Here is a 16,971-nt window from a genome sequence, read left to right as displayed (position 1 = left end):
TGCTTCCACGACTGGCGCCGGAAGGCTTGGTTCTGACTGGGGTCCTGGGAGGGGACCAGTCTCCGCCACCTCGGCCAAGGTGCTGGTCGATGTGTGGAGTGCAGGAGCCAGGCTCCCGGACCCGGCACAGCTCATCACAGTGAGGGTCTGGATCTTCTCCCAGGGGTTCAGCCCCTGTGGTGGGAACCTCCACGAATGGGCTGGAGCCCCGGAGTAAGCTGGCCCTGGCTCCAGGTCTGGCCCTGCCCTTCGCCAGCTGTGTGACTTTGCCCGCGGCCTTCTTCCCTCGGCGTCCCAGGCGGCCTCCTCCACTAAATGGACACCACAGGGTCAGCTTGCCTGCTGCCCAACTTGGCAGAAATCAAACCCGGGATCTATGGGTCTTGTTTAAACACTACAAAGAGCTACTGCAGCAGATTGGGAAGGGAGATGTCATTTTACAAAATGGACTTAAGTCCCTTGCGCTCCTCCTCCCGTGGCTGTGCCGTTCCACAGGCCCTCAAGACGGGAGGGCCTGATGGATGAGGGATGTGCTATATCTTTCAAGCTGTCAGAGCTATAACACTGAGTAGCACACACACCACCGTGGGTGCACAGAGAGGCGGCGGGGCACAGCTTTGCCATAGCAGCCCAGGGGAAACAGGTGCCTACCTTCTTGCCTTCTCCATATATAAGGGGGAACTTCAAGTCATCATCCTCAATGGTTTTGTATGCCCTGTAGGAGGATAAAGAACATTTTTTTAAAAGGTGTGCACTCAATTAGTGACCCGCTGCGCTGACACAGGCCACTCGGCATGTTATTTACCTGAGGTCCTGTCCGCTCACCACACTGTCAATCTTCCTTGATATAGATTTACTCTCCCTACAGAATTGTGTGTGTGTGTGTGAGAGTGAGAGCGTGTGTGTGTGTGTGTGTGTGTGTGTGTTACTGAACCAGAAAATACCATGTCTATAAATGCTACAAAAGGGTGAGAATACGCTGGCATATTCACCATTGGCAAGGAGGGGCCATAGGCTTCTGTCCTACCCGCTGAGAGGCAGGGCAGTGATGAGGACCCCAGTGGCAGCAGCCAGTGGGTTCTCATTCTTAGTCCCACACTGTGGGGAAGAGCCGAGTTCAGAGATGGATGGAGTGTGAAACTGCTCCGGGAGCCAGTTCTCACCTTTGGGGGCTGCTTATACCAAAGCCAGTCTTGGATTGAGTGTGCCCGAGAAGGCATATTTAAAGCCCGTTTGACCTCAGTGTGACTGTCAAGGTTGGCAGCAAATTCTTTTTTGTTGTTTCATAAAAGCTTTTAAATGGCCATTTGACACGCAGAAAGAAAATTTAGTTTCTGCTTCAATGGTTCATTCTGGACATGGTTGTCCAGATGTCACTATGTGCACAGCTGAGGCTGGCAAGGTTAAGGGGACAGAGCAAAGGAAGCCTGTTTCTTGAAGCTTTGCTCCCAAGGGAGCAAAAACACAAACCAAACCAGAAACAAACAAACAGACACTTTATCACTAGCTCCATCACTAGCTCCGTCACCCAGGGCCAGTAGCTTCCACTCTCTGGTTCTCAATCTTCTCATCTATAAAATGAGGACTACCAGGCAGGATGTAAAGAGCTTAGCTGGGAGCCTGGCGTTTAGTAAGTGTTCAATGAGTGGGCGCTTTGCTAGTATTTAGTAGATAATGAATATTGGGCATGCCAGTTCCCCTTTTGGGAAGATAACACTGCCTATTCACCACACAGCTGGCCTTCCTTTTGATAGACTTATTATCCCAGTGGAATGGTGTGTGTGTTTCGGGAAACTGGAACCTATCAGGTTTTTACATGCTCAAAGATGGAGAAAATACGTTGGCATACTCATAATTAACAATAAGGACCAGGGGGGTAGGTTTTTGCCCTAAGCATTTAGTTTTTGAGCAACAATGAAGTATTGTTGCTGCAGCAGAAGTGTTAGGTATTAGGAAGACTAAGAGAGGGGGTAAGTCCTGCTGGATGAGGTGCTAAAAGTAAAAGCTACTCTAAAATACTGTCTCCAGTAGGCAAGGAAAGATTCATTCACTGGCCTCTCAGCCTCAGCTATGCCTAAGCAGCTTGGGAATGAATGTACAGGAGCTCTTGATACACCCAAGAATGCACCCCACTTTCCAAAGAGTTCAAGGCCAAAGTTTAAGACATCTTGTCCTTATTTTCCAGGACTTTGCTTGGAGAAGTTGTTCCTTTCCTGGGTTTAGAGGCTCAGTGACATCCTAGCACCAGATGGGCTTGAATTCAACACCACACTCTGTACAGCCTCCGGCAGTAGGTGAGCTGCTCTGGACCTCAGGATCCTCATTCATATTTAGGGCAAGAACACGGTGCTCATTTGTGGGGGGCTGCTGTGAGAATGAAAATGGAATAAATGTGAAGCTCTGATTACCTATTTGACACAATTCCTGGCACACAATGAGGACTCCAGAAATACTAGTTATTGCTTCTGCTGTTAAGTGAGCTTTGAGGTATTCTAGAAATAAACCTGTCGAAAAAGGAACTGTACTATTTGCAGGGACAGTGAATTATTTAATGTGGCTCTTCTAGACACAGACCCCAACTCCCACCAAACCACCTTTTCCAGTGTCGGTGGTTAAGGTGAGAGGACGTACTGATAGGATTCACCTGTGACTGATTGCAAACAGGGTCCACAGGGTTGCCTTCCTGCTGGGTATAAAACGAGCCCTCAGTGAAGGCGCTGGGAACTCTGGGAAGTCGCCACCAGCGAAAGCCGGGAGTGGGGTGCATTCGCAGGGCCCTAAGACCCCTCCCTGCACAGTGAAATTCCTAGATCCAGAGGGCAGCGCTGACACCAGAGGAGCAGCAGCAGAATGCAGGCCGAAGCCTAGAACACAGGTGGACTTCCAGTTCCAGAGAGCAAGTACGTGTTTTTGTGCAGGAGGCTGGCTTGGGAAGTGGGATGTCTCTGGGTGCTTAATTGGGGGAGTTGACCCAGGGAGCTGGGTTCGCAGACCCACAGAATTTGGGGAGGTTGAGCTGAAAGTCTTCTGGTTGGGGCTACAGCTGAGTGAGTGAAATGCCCTTGAGCATATTCATTAGCAGCCCTCAAAGAATTCTGGAAAACTACCCTATCTCGAGCTTGTCTCACTTGCGTTACAACCCATTAACTTCTTTGATAAACGCTGCAATCATTAATATTGCCTGTGAATTCTGTGTAGCCATTGCAACGAATATTAGAACCTAAGTGAAAAGGTAGATAGTGTTTGACAAAACTCACTATTCCCTTACCCTAACTCTGCAAAAGAAACACAAAGTGACTATTGCTACTTTAATGGTTTTATCCTCCTCTGGACTTTTTGAAACACCATGGCACACAGCTGGTGGTCAAATAAAGCTATTATTAGAATACTGGTTGGGTTTAAATGAAGTTTACTCCAATAATTTCGTTTTCCTTCTTGGTTTCCCTAAAACCTACATGCTCCTCATTATTGAAGGGCCTTTGATGAAGCCTCAGATAACACCTGAGAGCTTATGCTAATAAGGCGACTCAGGTGGGCGTAGGCCGGCCAGAAAGAGATAGACCACCTCATGATAAATGACTTCAGGGAGGTGGGCTGATTCAATCAAGAACAACAAAGCCCAATAAAGGCTTTGGACATGGAAGCGCCATGGCTTTCCTGGCCGGCGGGAGGAATGATGCAAGGGAGGGCACTGCATTCTGCAGTTTATGGGCTGTCAGGAGGCCGGCCAGACTGGGCCTTGTTCATCTCTTCATTTGTACCTTTTTGTGTGTGTGTGATAATAAAACTGTAGTCACAAGGATAGCACTTTCCTTGAGTTCCGTGAATTGTTTAACTGAATAATCAAACCTGAAGGAGTAATGGGAGTGAGCAGGTAGGGGGCTAGAGACCTTAGTGGTTATGTGTTGGGCTTCATTCTGCATGGTCGGCAGTTCCAAACCACCAGCAGCTCTTTGGGAGAAAGACTGCTTTCTACTCTGTAATCTCAGAAACCCACAGGGGTTTGCTATGAGCCAGCACTGACGCAATGGGAGTGAGGGACCGGAAGGGAAGACTGTGGACTCGCAACTCACAGCTGGTCTCCCAGGTCTTGGATGGATTTGCCGTCTGGAGGTCTGAATCCTTTAACTTGTGAGGTCTGATCAAGTCTAGGTGGTTAGGTCTGCTGGTGTCAGAACAAAAGTGGGAACGAAGGAAACAGTAGATACTAAATCAATGTGGATGGGTCAAAACAGTTTGGTGTCAAAAGTGAAAAGGGGGAACTTGTTATGGTCTCCCATTGAGCTTGGGGAGTGAATGGCCTGCAGTTTTCAATGGCCCTCAGAGGGCTTAAAAAACAACAACACACTGTCCAGAGCCCATTGCAGAACAGTTAAATCTGAAGCTTGGGGCTGGGCCCCTGGCATCCCAGGTGATTCCGTACCCAGGACTGAGAACAGACCTTTCAGTTCGACACGATGCTGAGAATTTGAATTTCCGCCCCAGATATTCTGGATCAGAATCTACTTTTTTAACAGGGCTCCCCCCAAGTGACCCTCATAGAATTTTTTTTACTGTCCATACAGCTGGATTTAAACTTTTCCAGAAAATGCTATGACAATTCAGATTGGGGAATTTCCAGTTCTAGTCAAAGAGTCTGAAATCAGACTGTTAGTGTCCACCTCTCCTTGGGCAAAACATAGATATTTAATAAGAGCCAGGTTTCTTACTACAGTCCATATTTTGGCTGCAAGCTCAGAGCTATTTTTCTAGCTCAGGGGCCAGTAAACTGGAGACAAGAGTCAATTTTGTGCCTCACAACAATTAAAAAATTATTTGAGAGCCATGAATATATTTTATAAAATACATAAATATATTTGAATATATATCTGAATAAGACCCTTTAAAATGTTCAATTTTACTTCAGGGCCACAAGTACCCACTGAAAGAGCCGCATACGGCTCTTGAGCCATAGTTTGCCGACCCGGGTTCTAGCTCATCCCTTGGCTACATCTTTCTTGGCTTGGGGGAGGTGAGAGGGATAAAGAGAGAGGTTGGATGCTTGAAAACTCCAAGACATGGAGTATGTAGAAGCTGAGATTATGAAAATGTCTACTCAGAGCCAACTCCCTCATTCTGGATTCAATGACTTTTGAGACCCTGGCTGAATTAAAGCCATAACTTATCCCCCCTACCCCCACTGAACAAACCAGATTCTGCCCTAGTTTTACAATCACATAAGTGACAAGAGTATATACTAAAATGTTACTTGTCATGAGATGGCAAAGTTGAAAGGCTTAGGAAATATTATTAGACCAGCTCTTATTTTTAGTCAATTTGTTTATGACTAGGTGTCAGGTCAGTGGACAAACGGATGGGATGAGAAACAAACAAGGGCTATATTCTTGATTTCCCCCGAATCAGAGGTATCATCCTTAGAAGTTTAGTGGACGTTTCTTCTGAAATAAGTGTCCTTGTAAATTTTGATTATGCAAGTCCGCAAAACAAGATGTCATTGGTCTCTCGGCCAACTGGATAGAAGCTGATGGGCCACAAGGTCCACTGCACCCCAAGGTAGGAATCCTTCTGACAGCATCCCTCATTTTGTTCCTGGCCCGTCATTGAATGGACTCCTTAGTATAGCCATTGTCCTCGGAATCTGATAATACTGAATGATAGCCTATCCCACTGAAGTATAAGTCTGGGAAATTCTTTCTTAAATTGACTTAATCATCCATTAGTGTGTTTGGTCTGTACTGTGGAAAACATCAAATAAATCTAGTCTCTCCTGCTTGATAGTCCCTCAAATATTTGAGGAGAGCTATCTCAAGGTTATCGCTCGTTCCTTTTATATATATACATATATAGTGAGATATTTATTTCTAATTACAACTAAATGAAATTTTGTCTTGAAGCATGGTATAGTATGGGTACTCGTATGTGTGCGTATCTGCATGTGGGCGGACCCGCCTGGAGACAGGATAGAGGAGCGGTGTCTCGGTTCCTAAGACCATCAGAAATATATGTTGTCCGATAGTCTTTTAAAAAAAATCATTTTATTAGGGGCTCATACAACTCTTATCACAATCCATACATACATCAATTGTGTACAGCGCATTTGTACATTCATTGCCCGTCGTCCGTTGCTATAGCAGTGAGTTCATCCCAGGACGTGAGGGATTGCCCTTTACCTACTCCAGTTCCTATTTACAGCCTTCAAGGTGTTTGTTCCTCTATTCTGACAGATTGCTTTCCTATCCCTAACAGCAATTTCACACATTTTGATGGTGCCTCTAGAACTGACTTCTTAACTTCTAACCTACTTCCTGACGACCTCCTTCCCAGCGGTTCCTTGGCCATGTTAGCTGCACTGAGAACACTCCACTTCGGAGACTGCCCTGCTGATGCAAGTGCCTTCTTTCACTGCCTTGCGGTGGCTCCCAGGCCAGCTCCCCTTTGTGGTCTGGCTATCCTAGCAAACTAAACCACCTTCAGGCTCTGTTTATTTCCTGAATTAGCCTTCACTTGTGGTAAATCTTTTTAAAATGCTCCTTGTCAACAGTGTAGAATTCATTCCTCCTAATTTTGATCTATGGGAGCTCTTGTAGCACAGTGGGTACACTTTGGGCTGCTAAACAGAAGGTCAGCAGTTTGAATCTACCAGTCGTTTGGCAGGAGAAACAGGCTTTCTACTATAAGAGTTATGGTCCCGGAAACTCAGAGGCAGTTCTACCTGTCCTACAGGGCATTAAGAGTCAACATGGACTCAATGACAGTGAGAGTGGAGTTTTGATCTAGTTCGAGGGAAATATAATAGGAATGGAGTGTTTTGTTTACTCAAAAACAAAACCTTTCAGGGCCACTGAAAGGATTTGACTCATAGCGACCCTATGCGACTGTGTAGAACTGCCTCTCTGGGTTTCTAAGACTAACTCTTTATGGGATTAGAAAGTCCTGTCTTTCTCCCACAGGGCAGGTGTGAGTTAGCAGCCCAACAGTAAGTATTCTGCCACCAGGGCTCCTTTGTCGTCTATTACTGAGATAGTTAAAGTTTATTGAGCCAACCTGGCCAATAAACACCTGTGAGATTAATTGAAAGGCAGAGAGAGAAATGGCTTGATGAGCCTCGCCTTTCTAGTTCTCCAGTCTTTTGCTATGTGATAGTTGGACCAGGGTGCAATTGCCTTAGTCAGTTCAGCTGGCAAGGCTCACTTCCTGCAAAACATCCCCAAGGAGAGGCCGCATGGACCTACCCCGAGGCAGCCCTGGGTACTGGAGCTGCTGTGTTGAGACCCCTGCCAGCGCTGAGATGCTTACAGGTCGGCATCATAGTGTGTGTTTTGTGGGATGGAGGAGGATTTTGTGGCTTGGTGTTGGACATATGGGTTAATGTTGGACTTGTGGGCTGGGGCAGCACTGGGTTGGGATATTTTCTTGATGTGCATGTACCCTTTACATAAAACTCTCTTATACATGAGTTTCGGTGGATTTGTTTCTCTAAAGTACCCAGACTGACACAACTACCACACACCAAAGACTGGGATGTGTCATCCACTCCCAAACGGATCTGGAATGTGAACGGTTCTCAACACGTTCCCTGCTCTGAGGAAGAAAAATGAGGCTTTCTGCTTCCATAAAGAGTTACAGGCTCAGAACGCCCCAGGGGCAGTTCTGCCTGTCCATCGGGCCATTATGAGTTGGGATTGACCAGAGGACAGCTTAGATTTTGGTTTGGAAGCGAGAGGACGGCATGAGGACTATGGCGATAATAGGAAAGGGTTATAAACTCTTCAGTTGTGGCCTTGCCCGCCAGTCTCTAAGAGCACCAGGTGGACGACTTTAAATGGTTCAGTTGACCCTGTTACCCTATGTAAACCCTCCAATAGTCTCCCATCATAGAATAAATGGAAGGATGCAAGCAAAGGGCATTTAAAAAATATTTCTCCCCCCAATTTTCCCTCCCTGTTCCTTGCTTTAGTTTTCTCCCAGCTTCTAGTACCATCTAACATTTTAAGAATGTTGCTTCCCCTTATGCATCTCTCCCTCACCCTCCCTGCAAGTTCTGTAAGGCCATGGGTGGGTGGGGGAGGGTGCTGCTCTACTGTGGCATCCCTAGGAGCTAGCAGGGTGCCTGACGGGGAAAGGATGCTTCACAAACGAGCAAGCAAATGAAAAGTACATTCCCGAGCAGTGACTTGGATGCTGGCCTTACTTATTTTTTGGTTTTATGAATATGGGTTGGGTTGCTGACTACCAGGTCAGCAGTTTGAAACCAACAGCTGCTCTGAGGGAGAAAGATGAAGCTTTCTCAACTCCCTTAAAGCGTCTCAGAAACCCACAGGGGCAGTTCTACCCTGTCATGTAGGGTTGCTACGAGTCAGAATTGACTGGATAGGAGGGAGGAAGCCTATTTATAAAACAAAAAGCAAAGGGTCCTCTTGTGTCTCCTTTGACCGCCCCCTTCTAGGTGTGAGTTGGAATGCATATGGGCGGCCGTATCCACTCCACCACGCAAGGGTGTTTTCCTTTGCGGCCTCTGGCCCTGGCTGGCTCTCAGCTGCTCTGTGCCATCTTTGACACGTGTCTGAACAGAACTTGAGCGATCCCTGTGCCACCCGCCACACTGGAGGCCCCTTCGCTCCTCGAAACAAGTTAGGGTCCCTCCAACATGACCACATCTCTCTTAATTTTATAATTCTCATAGGAAAAAGCATGGCCCAAATGCTCAGCCTGCCTGGGAGGCAAATTACCCACAACCATTTCTCTTCACTTTTTCTCTTAATCTAGCATCACCATTCCTTGGCTTAAAAGTCCTTCACGGACTCCCTATCATCCCTAATCTGTGAGGGACCGTGCAAACTACCCCCACATCACAGACATGGTTAGTTAACAGAAGCATCCAAATGGGAAGCTATTGTTTCCTGATATAACCTCCGCTCTTCCCTCCACCCCCTCTGCCGCCCAAATCATACTAAATTTGCTGTCATCGAATCAATTCCGTAGGGTCAGTGTCCATTAAGAGCCCCAAACTCTTCGGGAAAGGGTTAGAATGAAGCACCGCTGATCTCAGCTACCACCATTTAGCTCTGTACATTTCTGAAGGCACTATTCTAAACCTCTCATCCTCTCCTGAAGAGCTTTGCCCTCTTTGACCCTATGTTAAAACACAGTCATTTTAGCATCTTCAAGGGACTCAAATTGTGTCCCGTTTGAATGTTCTTTGAGTTTTCGGAACAAAAAAGTCTGAAGGGACAAGACCAGAATTGTGGGCGTGAATGGGGTAAAGTTTCCCAATTAAATTCTCCGAAGGCGGCCTTTGCTGTCTTCCGAAGGAGCCAGGTACATTGCCGTGATACAAAAAAATACCCTGGCACAATTTTCCTGGCCTTCTCTTGCCAGCACAGTTTTCAATTTCCTGGGAATTAATAAGTGCCCATGATGGTTCGGGATCCTTTGAGAAAATCTCTCAAGCTTATTCCTTGAGAAGCTGAAAGCACCGTTGCCATAATCTTCTCAGCTGACCTCTCTGCCTTGAACTTCAGTAGCCCAGCTTCCCTCAGAAGCTACCATGTTGATTGGACCTCTTTGGAGAAGGTGCCCTTGTGTGAGACTAAGGCAAGGGTATTACTGAGAGAATCTGTCTGTAGCCATCCACCGATCGGAGACAGTTTGGAACCAACTGTGCGTGTACAAACTGGAACCCTAGGGGTAATGCTGCTTTCCCTGGTCCTCCTAGAATCTAATGGGAGGCCCCTGACATCTCTGACCGCTCCCCCTGAGCTCCCGGGGTGGAGGGGTGCCAACAGTTGACTGCCCGGCTACTACCAGAGAGGTTGGAAGTCTACTTCTAAACACTCAGTCAGTGAGCCCCCACGGAGCGTAGTTCTGCTCTGGGGTTACCACGGGATTGGAGTGGCTCTGCCACAACTGCTGTGGGTTTTATGTTCTCAGTAACATTGTCCCTCTTGTGGCAGCAAGCTTTCTGTCCCAAGGCCTGGTGGCTCGCTGTCCCTCTGTATGGGCCATCCTTCCGAGACCTTCCCGAAGCTGCTCCCTGACCACGGGGGCTAAAAGTATGACGCTCTTTTCCGCTCTCACAGGTTGTCCACAGCCGCAGTGGAAGTTCTCCTATTTATTACTTTGTTAGAATTTGTAGTCTGATGCCCCTCTATGGAGTGGGCGCCTCTGGGTTCCTCTTACCTAGAGAAGGCTAGGCATGCTGGGCATGTGCAGCAGACATTTGCCAAATGGGCAAACCCATGAAGGAAGGCTGTCACTGTCCTCTCAGCAAGCTCCCTTGTCAGGACAGGGTGTGGTCCTGGCTTCTCCTTTGCTTTATTAGTAGGCTTTTCTGTAGCCGAGTTCAATCTCAGAGGAGGGGTGGTTTTCCAGGTAGCTCACGTGACCTGGTTGTGGATGAGAAACCGCGACCATCGGGAGATGGGTTGGAGTCGGGGATCCAAATGAGGTCCGGTACCTAGGGTTGAATCCAACCAGTGTTCCTTTGGATTTCGTGACCTCTCCATTAAAATTCCACCCTCCCTTTTATTGTCAAGACAATCAGAAAATAAAACAGCTTCATGAAGCCCTTGCCCACTATGAGCTTCTGACACTCCCCGCCTCAGCTGTCAGATGTTCTTCGGAGCATCTGGGCCATTTTCTTCTGCATCGCCTTGAAGTCTCCTTGCTAAGCAAGTTTCTTACTTTCAGTGTCTTACTTTCTAGCCTTGCTGGATTCCAGCACCCACATCCAGAGTTCCACTCTGACCTTTGAACTTCACAAAGGCCAGGGACCCAAAGTTCATGCTTTCTTGTAGATCATTTCCCACCATGTCCCTCCTAAATCATGACTTTCAACTAAAAAGAGCAAGGAAATGTCACAGATTTCCCTGTCTTAATTTCCTTTGAAGGTCTTCAAAGGCATTAAAGAGGTGCATGACCCCTTCTGGGAATACTGGAACCCTCTTCTGGGGACCACGTAGTCTTGACACTCTTGATGAGGCTCTGATGACACAGCAGTGAGTCACCCTCTTCCACTCACAACCTCTCGGAATCGCTTGGATTCCTCTCTTCCCCTGGGAGTGAGGCTTCCTGGATTCTTTCTTTCCTCCTGGCAGCGTCCACTGTGGTATGTTAAACCCCAGACGTGAAGTCAGAGGTCTTGGCGTCACATCTCAGTCCTCACATGAACAAGCCATGTGCATTTGGGAGAGTCCTCCCAGCCTCACTGAATGTACTTCTTCATCTAGAACAAGTTAGTGATTTTCATGGATTGTCATAATGAAACCCCACCATTTCTGGAAAAACTCTTTGTGAAGGATACAGGCAGTACTATTTGCCTTGAACTTGTGGCTATTAAGATTGTGGGCACTGCATTGTATCCTCAAGACAGACAAAGGGCAGAGGTGGGCACCACAGGCAGGAAGAGGGCACACCCACCCAAGGAGAACTACTTCCTGAACTCCCACGATTTCTACCACTGCTAATAACATCAGAAGACAAGAGGGAGCACGGAATGCCGCGTTATCTAGAAAAGACCATCCTTCTCAAGTGAAGACGCAGACTCAGAAAGAACTCGGAACCAATGACCTTGGTTTAGACGGAAGTGCTCACAAGAGCATTCCCCTCAGCTGGCAGCTCAGTGCCCCACTAGGAGGGAAGGAAAGGCTATGGTAATTTCATTCTGCTCATGGCGGAAAGCTAGTCTTAGCCCGGGACAAGCACATTTCATAGGGGCTGGGCAGGGTTGATGGAGGGGCCGGTTGGTGGGCCTTTGGTTCCTGTTCCACCTTCCCTCCCACAAAGTCTCAGCAGAAGCTGGAGTCCTAGGAGGCCAGGGATAAAACACCACACAGGATTGGCTGGTCAGAAACAGGCAGATGCCAGAAGCCCACACGCCACCCGTGTCTTTTAAGAGCTTGGCATGACCCCAATGAAGCAATCCCTCGGATCCACAGAGGCATGCCTCTCCCGGCACCCACCCTCCTTCAGATCTTCCTGGAAGAAAGCAAGGCAGGCCTGACAAACCACCCGAGGCCTCTCTCCTGCTCGCCATCTGTAACTGCAGAGGAACTGAGGCTAAGACCGAACCAGACAGTGTGCAGTAATGGCGGCTGCTTCCTGAGGTGGTCTCTGATAATATCACACACAGCCAAGTCTCCCTTTTTGCTGGGTTAAAAAAAATGCTTGCATGCATATGTGTGTGTTTCCTTTTAGGCAATACGACATTTGGGTTTTTAATTAGGTCCGAATCTTTTTTTTTTCTTCTTCTTTATTTCCTTTGAAATCCATTTTCTTGGTTTCAAAAATGCAGCAATTCTCAGACATGACTTACATTTGTGTTGTATTGGGACTACTGTGCTGGACCCAATAGTGTGTGTGTGTGTGTGTGTGTGTGTGTGTGTGTGTAGTGTGGGGGTGGCGAATCAGAGCCCCATTGGAAGAAGTCATATTTATGTTCGAGTTGCCCTAGAATAAGAGACCAGCTATGGGATCCCCAGGGTGAATTTGAAGAGGCTCAGAAACTTACTACAGCCAGCAAGTAGTTTGGAAGTATCCTTTATAACGTTTAGGGGGTAGGTCTAGTCTCTGCCACATGTTCACTGTTGGATAGCTGGCTTTCGTTGCCTGTCATCTACGTGTGGGAGCACTGGGTTGTGTGTTGAGTCATTTGGTCTTTGAATTATGTGCTGGGCACTGTCGTCTTTGGGTATCTGGTTACATGATCTGGAGGAAAGGTCCTTTGGTGAAGTCTAGGCTCCTCAGACAAATCCTACCTTGTTTCTTCCCTCTGGTCCTAACTGCTCTGTCCTCTCGATGACTTGACTTCTGGAGGCCTGAAGCTAGGGACAAGTGGATGTACAAGCTCCCACAGTATGCTTGAATCATGAGTGTGTGATTTATATTTGGTGATAGAAGAATTCGACCTTGCAAGTCTGGCTAGACCAGAGGATGTACACTGGTACAGATAGGAACTGAAAATTCAGGGAATCCAGGGCGGATGAGCCCTATAGGACCAGTGGTGTGAGAGGCGAAACAGGGAGGGTGGAGGGAGAGTGGGTAGGAAGGAGGGAACCGATTGCAAGGGACTATATGTGACCTCCTCCCTAGGGGACAGACAACAGAAAAGTGGGTGAAGGGAGACGTCGGACAGGGCAAGATATGACAAAATAACAATTTATAAACTATCAAGGGCTCATGAGGGAGGGGGGAGCGGGGAGGGCAGGGAAAATGAGGACCTAATGTCGGGGGTTTAAGTGGAGAGAAAATGTTTTGAGAATGAAGTACAAATGCGCTTTACACAATTGATGTGTGTATGGATTGTGATAAGAGTTGTATGAGCCCCTAATAAAATGTTTAAAAAAAAAAAAAAGGCTGGCGGCGACTTCAACCTGAGCCCTGGTTGGGGTAGTGGGGACACCTTGGGCTGGTAACCGTTAAGGTCAGCAGTTTGAAACCACAAACTATTCAAATAAGGGGCTTTCTTCTTCCATAAAGAGTTATAGTCTGGAAAACCCAAAGTGGCAGTTGTGCCTATCCTATGGAGTTGCTATAAGGTGACATTGACTCGATGGCAGGTTTTGTTTGTTTTTGAGGTGGGTGCCCCACAACCTAGCACAATATAAATCTCCCCATGAGTGGGAGCCAGAGGTCCTTATTTAGGGGGTGATTTCTAACGTGTGTCTACCTGGCTGCCCATGAGGAGCAGCACAACTTGCCTATCTTTTAGCCCCCTGATAGGGCCCAAGTGATTCTTGATATTGCAGTTTCCCTGGGGAAATCCTGAGTGGTAGGTGTGTATACGTGTCAGAATCACAGGACCTGAAGAAATGTCTACCTCCTTGTCTCCTATGAGTATGTGTGAGTCAGATTCTGCCAGCAGAGCTGCCATCAAGAGTCCTCTTTCTCCTACCAGACATACTGACTCGAGGTTGCAGTGTTGGACTGCTAACTGCTATGTCGGAGGTTCAAACCCACAAGACGAGACTTTCTGTTTCCATTAACATTTACAACATAAACATTACAGGGCTCAGGTTGCAGTCGCCGCCGTTCTTCTTAAATTATATCACCAAATATAAACCACACACTCATAATTCAAGCATACTGTGGAAGCCTGAATCCTGTGTTGGAGTGAACTCGATGGCAGTAGGTTTGGGGTTTGAACGGATTCAGAGGTAAACTTATATATCCTTTGCTCTGATATATATGCTGGTAACCCAGTATACACACAAACACATTATAAAAAATAGTATTTACCCTATTATATATTACATGTGATAGAAACTGTACTTGTTATTCCATGCTGTGTATTTAAAATGCTCATCTCCATACACTAAATTGATTTCAAGCCCCATTAAAAGGGCACTACTCATTGCTGAAAGTTTGGGGCAGTGTCTTACCCAGTCTGTTCTTACAGCTGCCAAATTAGGAGTGCTGGCTTTGATCAGATTAAAACAATGGGCTCTATTGTATTTGTGAGTACCTGCTAGGAGATAGGCATTGGACAGGTACTGGGTATATGCAGTTAAAGTAAATAGTTTGTGGAAAGATTTATCTTTTTTTATTATTTAAGATTTATCTTTCAATTCCACTTTCCTCTGAACTTTTTCAAACCTCCTTGTAAAGTCACTGTTTGACTCAGGCCCAAATTCATCAGTAGAATGAGATTCACAGAGATAAGAGCATGCCTTCAATCAGTCTTTAAAGTGTGTGTGTGTGTGTGTGTGTGTGTGTGTGTGTGTGTGTATAAAATCATGGGTGCATGCAAAACACAGCAAACAATATATAAGGATAACACATTCTGACTGACTTTTAGGGAAATTGGAGTTTTAGACATTTTTCCCGATTCAGAATCCATTTGGTGTACATTAGCACTTGGCCAGGGGAGCTTCCTATTATCATGAATAACATTAAGATCTCCCCATGGGTGTGAGCCAGAGATCTTTATTGTATGAGCACACAGACATGGAGTGATTTCAGCTTTCTCTGGGACCATTCATTCTGAAATAATTACGAATTTTGTTGACATTGCCCTTTATATTAGATGAGACCACACAGTACCTACAAATCAAGAGGTGACCGAATTGACCCCCCCAGACCTGAATGCCGAGTTGGAAATAGCAAAGAGCTGCCTGACCACAGAGAAGGCTCTTGCTGGACAGAGGCCCGGGCCTCTGTGCGGATCCTTGCAGTCCAAGCTCATAACGCTGCTTCCATTCTCACCACACAGATATTGCAGCAGAGCATCAAGCCCTGCAGTTTCCCTTGAGAGAAGCTACTGGAATTGGGGTCTACCTTAGATCATGGCATTGCAAAACTTTCTGTCCAAATGTCCTTGAACTTCACATGACAGAAATCACCTATCCCAAAGTGTAAGCATCAATACTTCAAATCATCTGTTTTATTTTAAAAAGTCATGCGGGTTTTACACAAGCCTACATAGAATCAATGGTTATCTCTCTCTCTCTCTCTCACACACACACACACACACACACACACACACACACACACACACACACACACACGAAGATCCCCAACCAACTTCCTAACCTTCCCCCCCAAATCTCCAAGTGAAATAGAAGCTACAGGGAGATGTTTATCTTGCGGACTCCCATTTACTTCTACAATCTTCTGCGAACCTCTCATATTACTTCAGCTCCAGGGTGCAAAAGTATAGGGCCAGGAGGTAGTTGACAATTGGAAGGATAAATACAGCACCCTCCTTTCTTGTATCAATGTAGCCCTACTGTTTTTGAGATGGAATGGGAAGATAGTAGTTGTAAAATGTTGTGGTGGCATCTCACCTCTAACATTTACAAAATTCCAATGGACCCAAGATTTACTGCACACTTGCTATGTTACAGGCATACTTTAAGCACTTGCCGTTTTAAAACATATAATTATTCTACTAGTTATGTAAGGTAGGTAGCAACATGATTGCTACTGTACAGAAAAGACATGAGACCATGCAACTAGGAATCCATAGAGACCAAGCTCAAGTCCAGATCTGCATATCCAAAGCATACTGTGCTCACCACAATGCTGCTCTCTCCATCCTTGAAAAGCTATGAATCTTTATAAATGCTGCAAAATGGCACGGCATACAAAAGAAAGCTTAATTTCTAGTTCCTGTCCTCAGACCGGAGCCCTGACATTGTAGTGATGACCTGTTGGACTGTAAGGTCAACAGCGTGAAACCACAGCCACTCTGCAGGGGGACGATGAATTTTCTCCTCCCGTCAAGAGTTGGTCTTGAAAACTCACCAGAGCAGTTCTACCCTGTCCTATAGGCTCACTATGAGTCAGACTGGACTTCATGCCAGTGAACTGAGTTGTCCTTAGAGTAAATTGTAGAAGTGAAAATCTCCTACTTCTAGACTTTTACAGGATGACTTGCACAGAGACTTAAAGCGTTGTGCAACGTAAGCCTTTTTCTCCTCTTAAACAATGTGTGGACATATATACAGTCACCACAGACTTAGATATAACCTGAGGTTTGGCTTTTAAACTGTTGCGAATAAGGTCATAGCCCCCAATCTTTCAGCTGGAGTGCCCCACTTTCCACGGGTGATCCAAGTCCACCCAGAAGCACTAGGCACACTTGAGGGCAGGGAGCTCATGCAGTTGGGATGGGCAAGAACAGGAAACCAGAGTGAATGTCCTCAATGTACTCTCTTACTTGACTCTGTGCATTTATAGCCTTGGGGCCTGGACTATCGGTGTTATGGGCAAAAGCATCAATATGGAAAAAGAGAGGCTTGTTGTTGGAACCTGAGGGTTTTCTCATCCCTTATTTACCTACTCGGAGTCCAGTCTCCTGTTCCCTTCTGAACACAGTGGCCACTGCAGGTAAGTTAGGAGCTTCTTTTTTCTAAATCATTTTATTAGGGGCCCATACGACTCATCACAATCCATCCATACATCAATTGTGTAAAGCACATTTGTACATTCATTGCCCTCGTCATTCTCAAAATATTTGCTTTCCACTTAAGC

The 16,971-nt window shown here is 46.4% G+C and overlaps 1 protein-coding gene across 1 annotated transcript in view; it reads right to left on the bottom strand.

Annotated features, from left to right (window-relative positions):
- The window catches only part of PPM1H (protein phosphatase, Mg2+/Mn2+ dependent 1H), a gene marked incomplete at its 5' end in the record, with an annotated part of 349,303 nt that overhangs the window by 49,840 nt on the left and 282,492 nt on the right, over window positions 1-16,971 (bottom strand). Inside the window, one exon of the mRNA XM_004700807.2 lies at window positions 652-715. Coding sequence (XP_004700864.1) covers window positions 652-715 — 64 coding nt within the window. The remainder of the gene's footprint in view (window positions 1-651; window positions 716-16,971) is intronic.

Source organism: Echinops telfairi, unplaced genomic scaffold, assembly GCF_000313985.2.
Source record: "Echinops telfairi isolate 266 unplaced genomic scaffold, ASM31398v2 ScPeMD7_2;HRSCAF=8, whole genome shotgun sequence".
NCBI lineage: Eukaryota > Metazoa > Chordata > Mammalia > Afrosoricida > Tenrecidae > Echinops > Echinops telfairi.
Note: the sequence above shows the minus strand (reverse complement) of the source record. Positions and strands in the feature narration are given on the sequence as shown.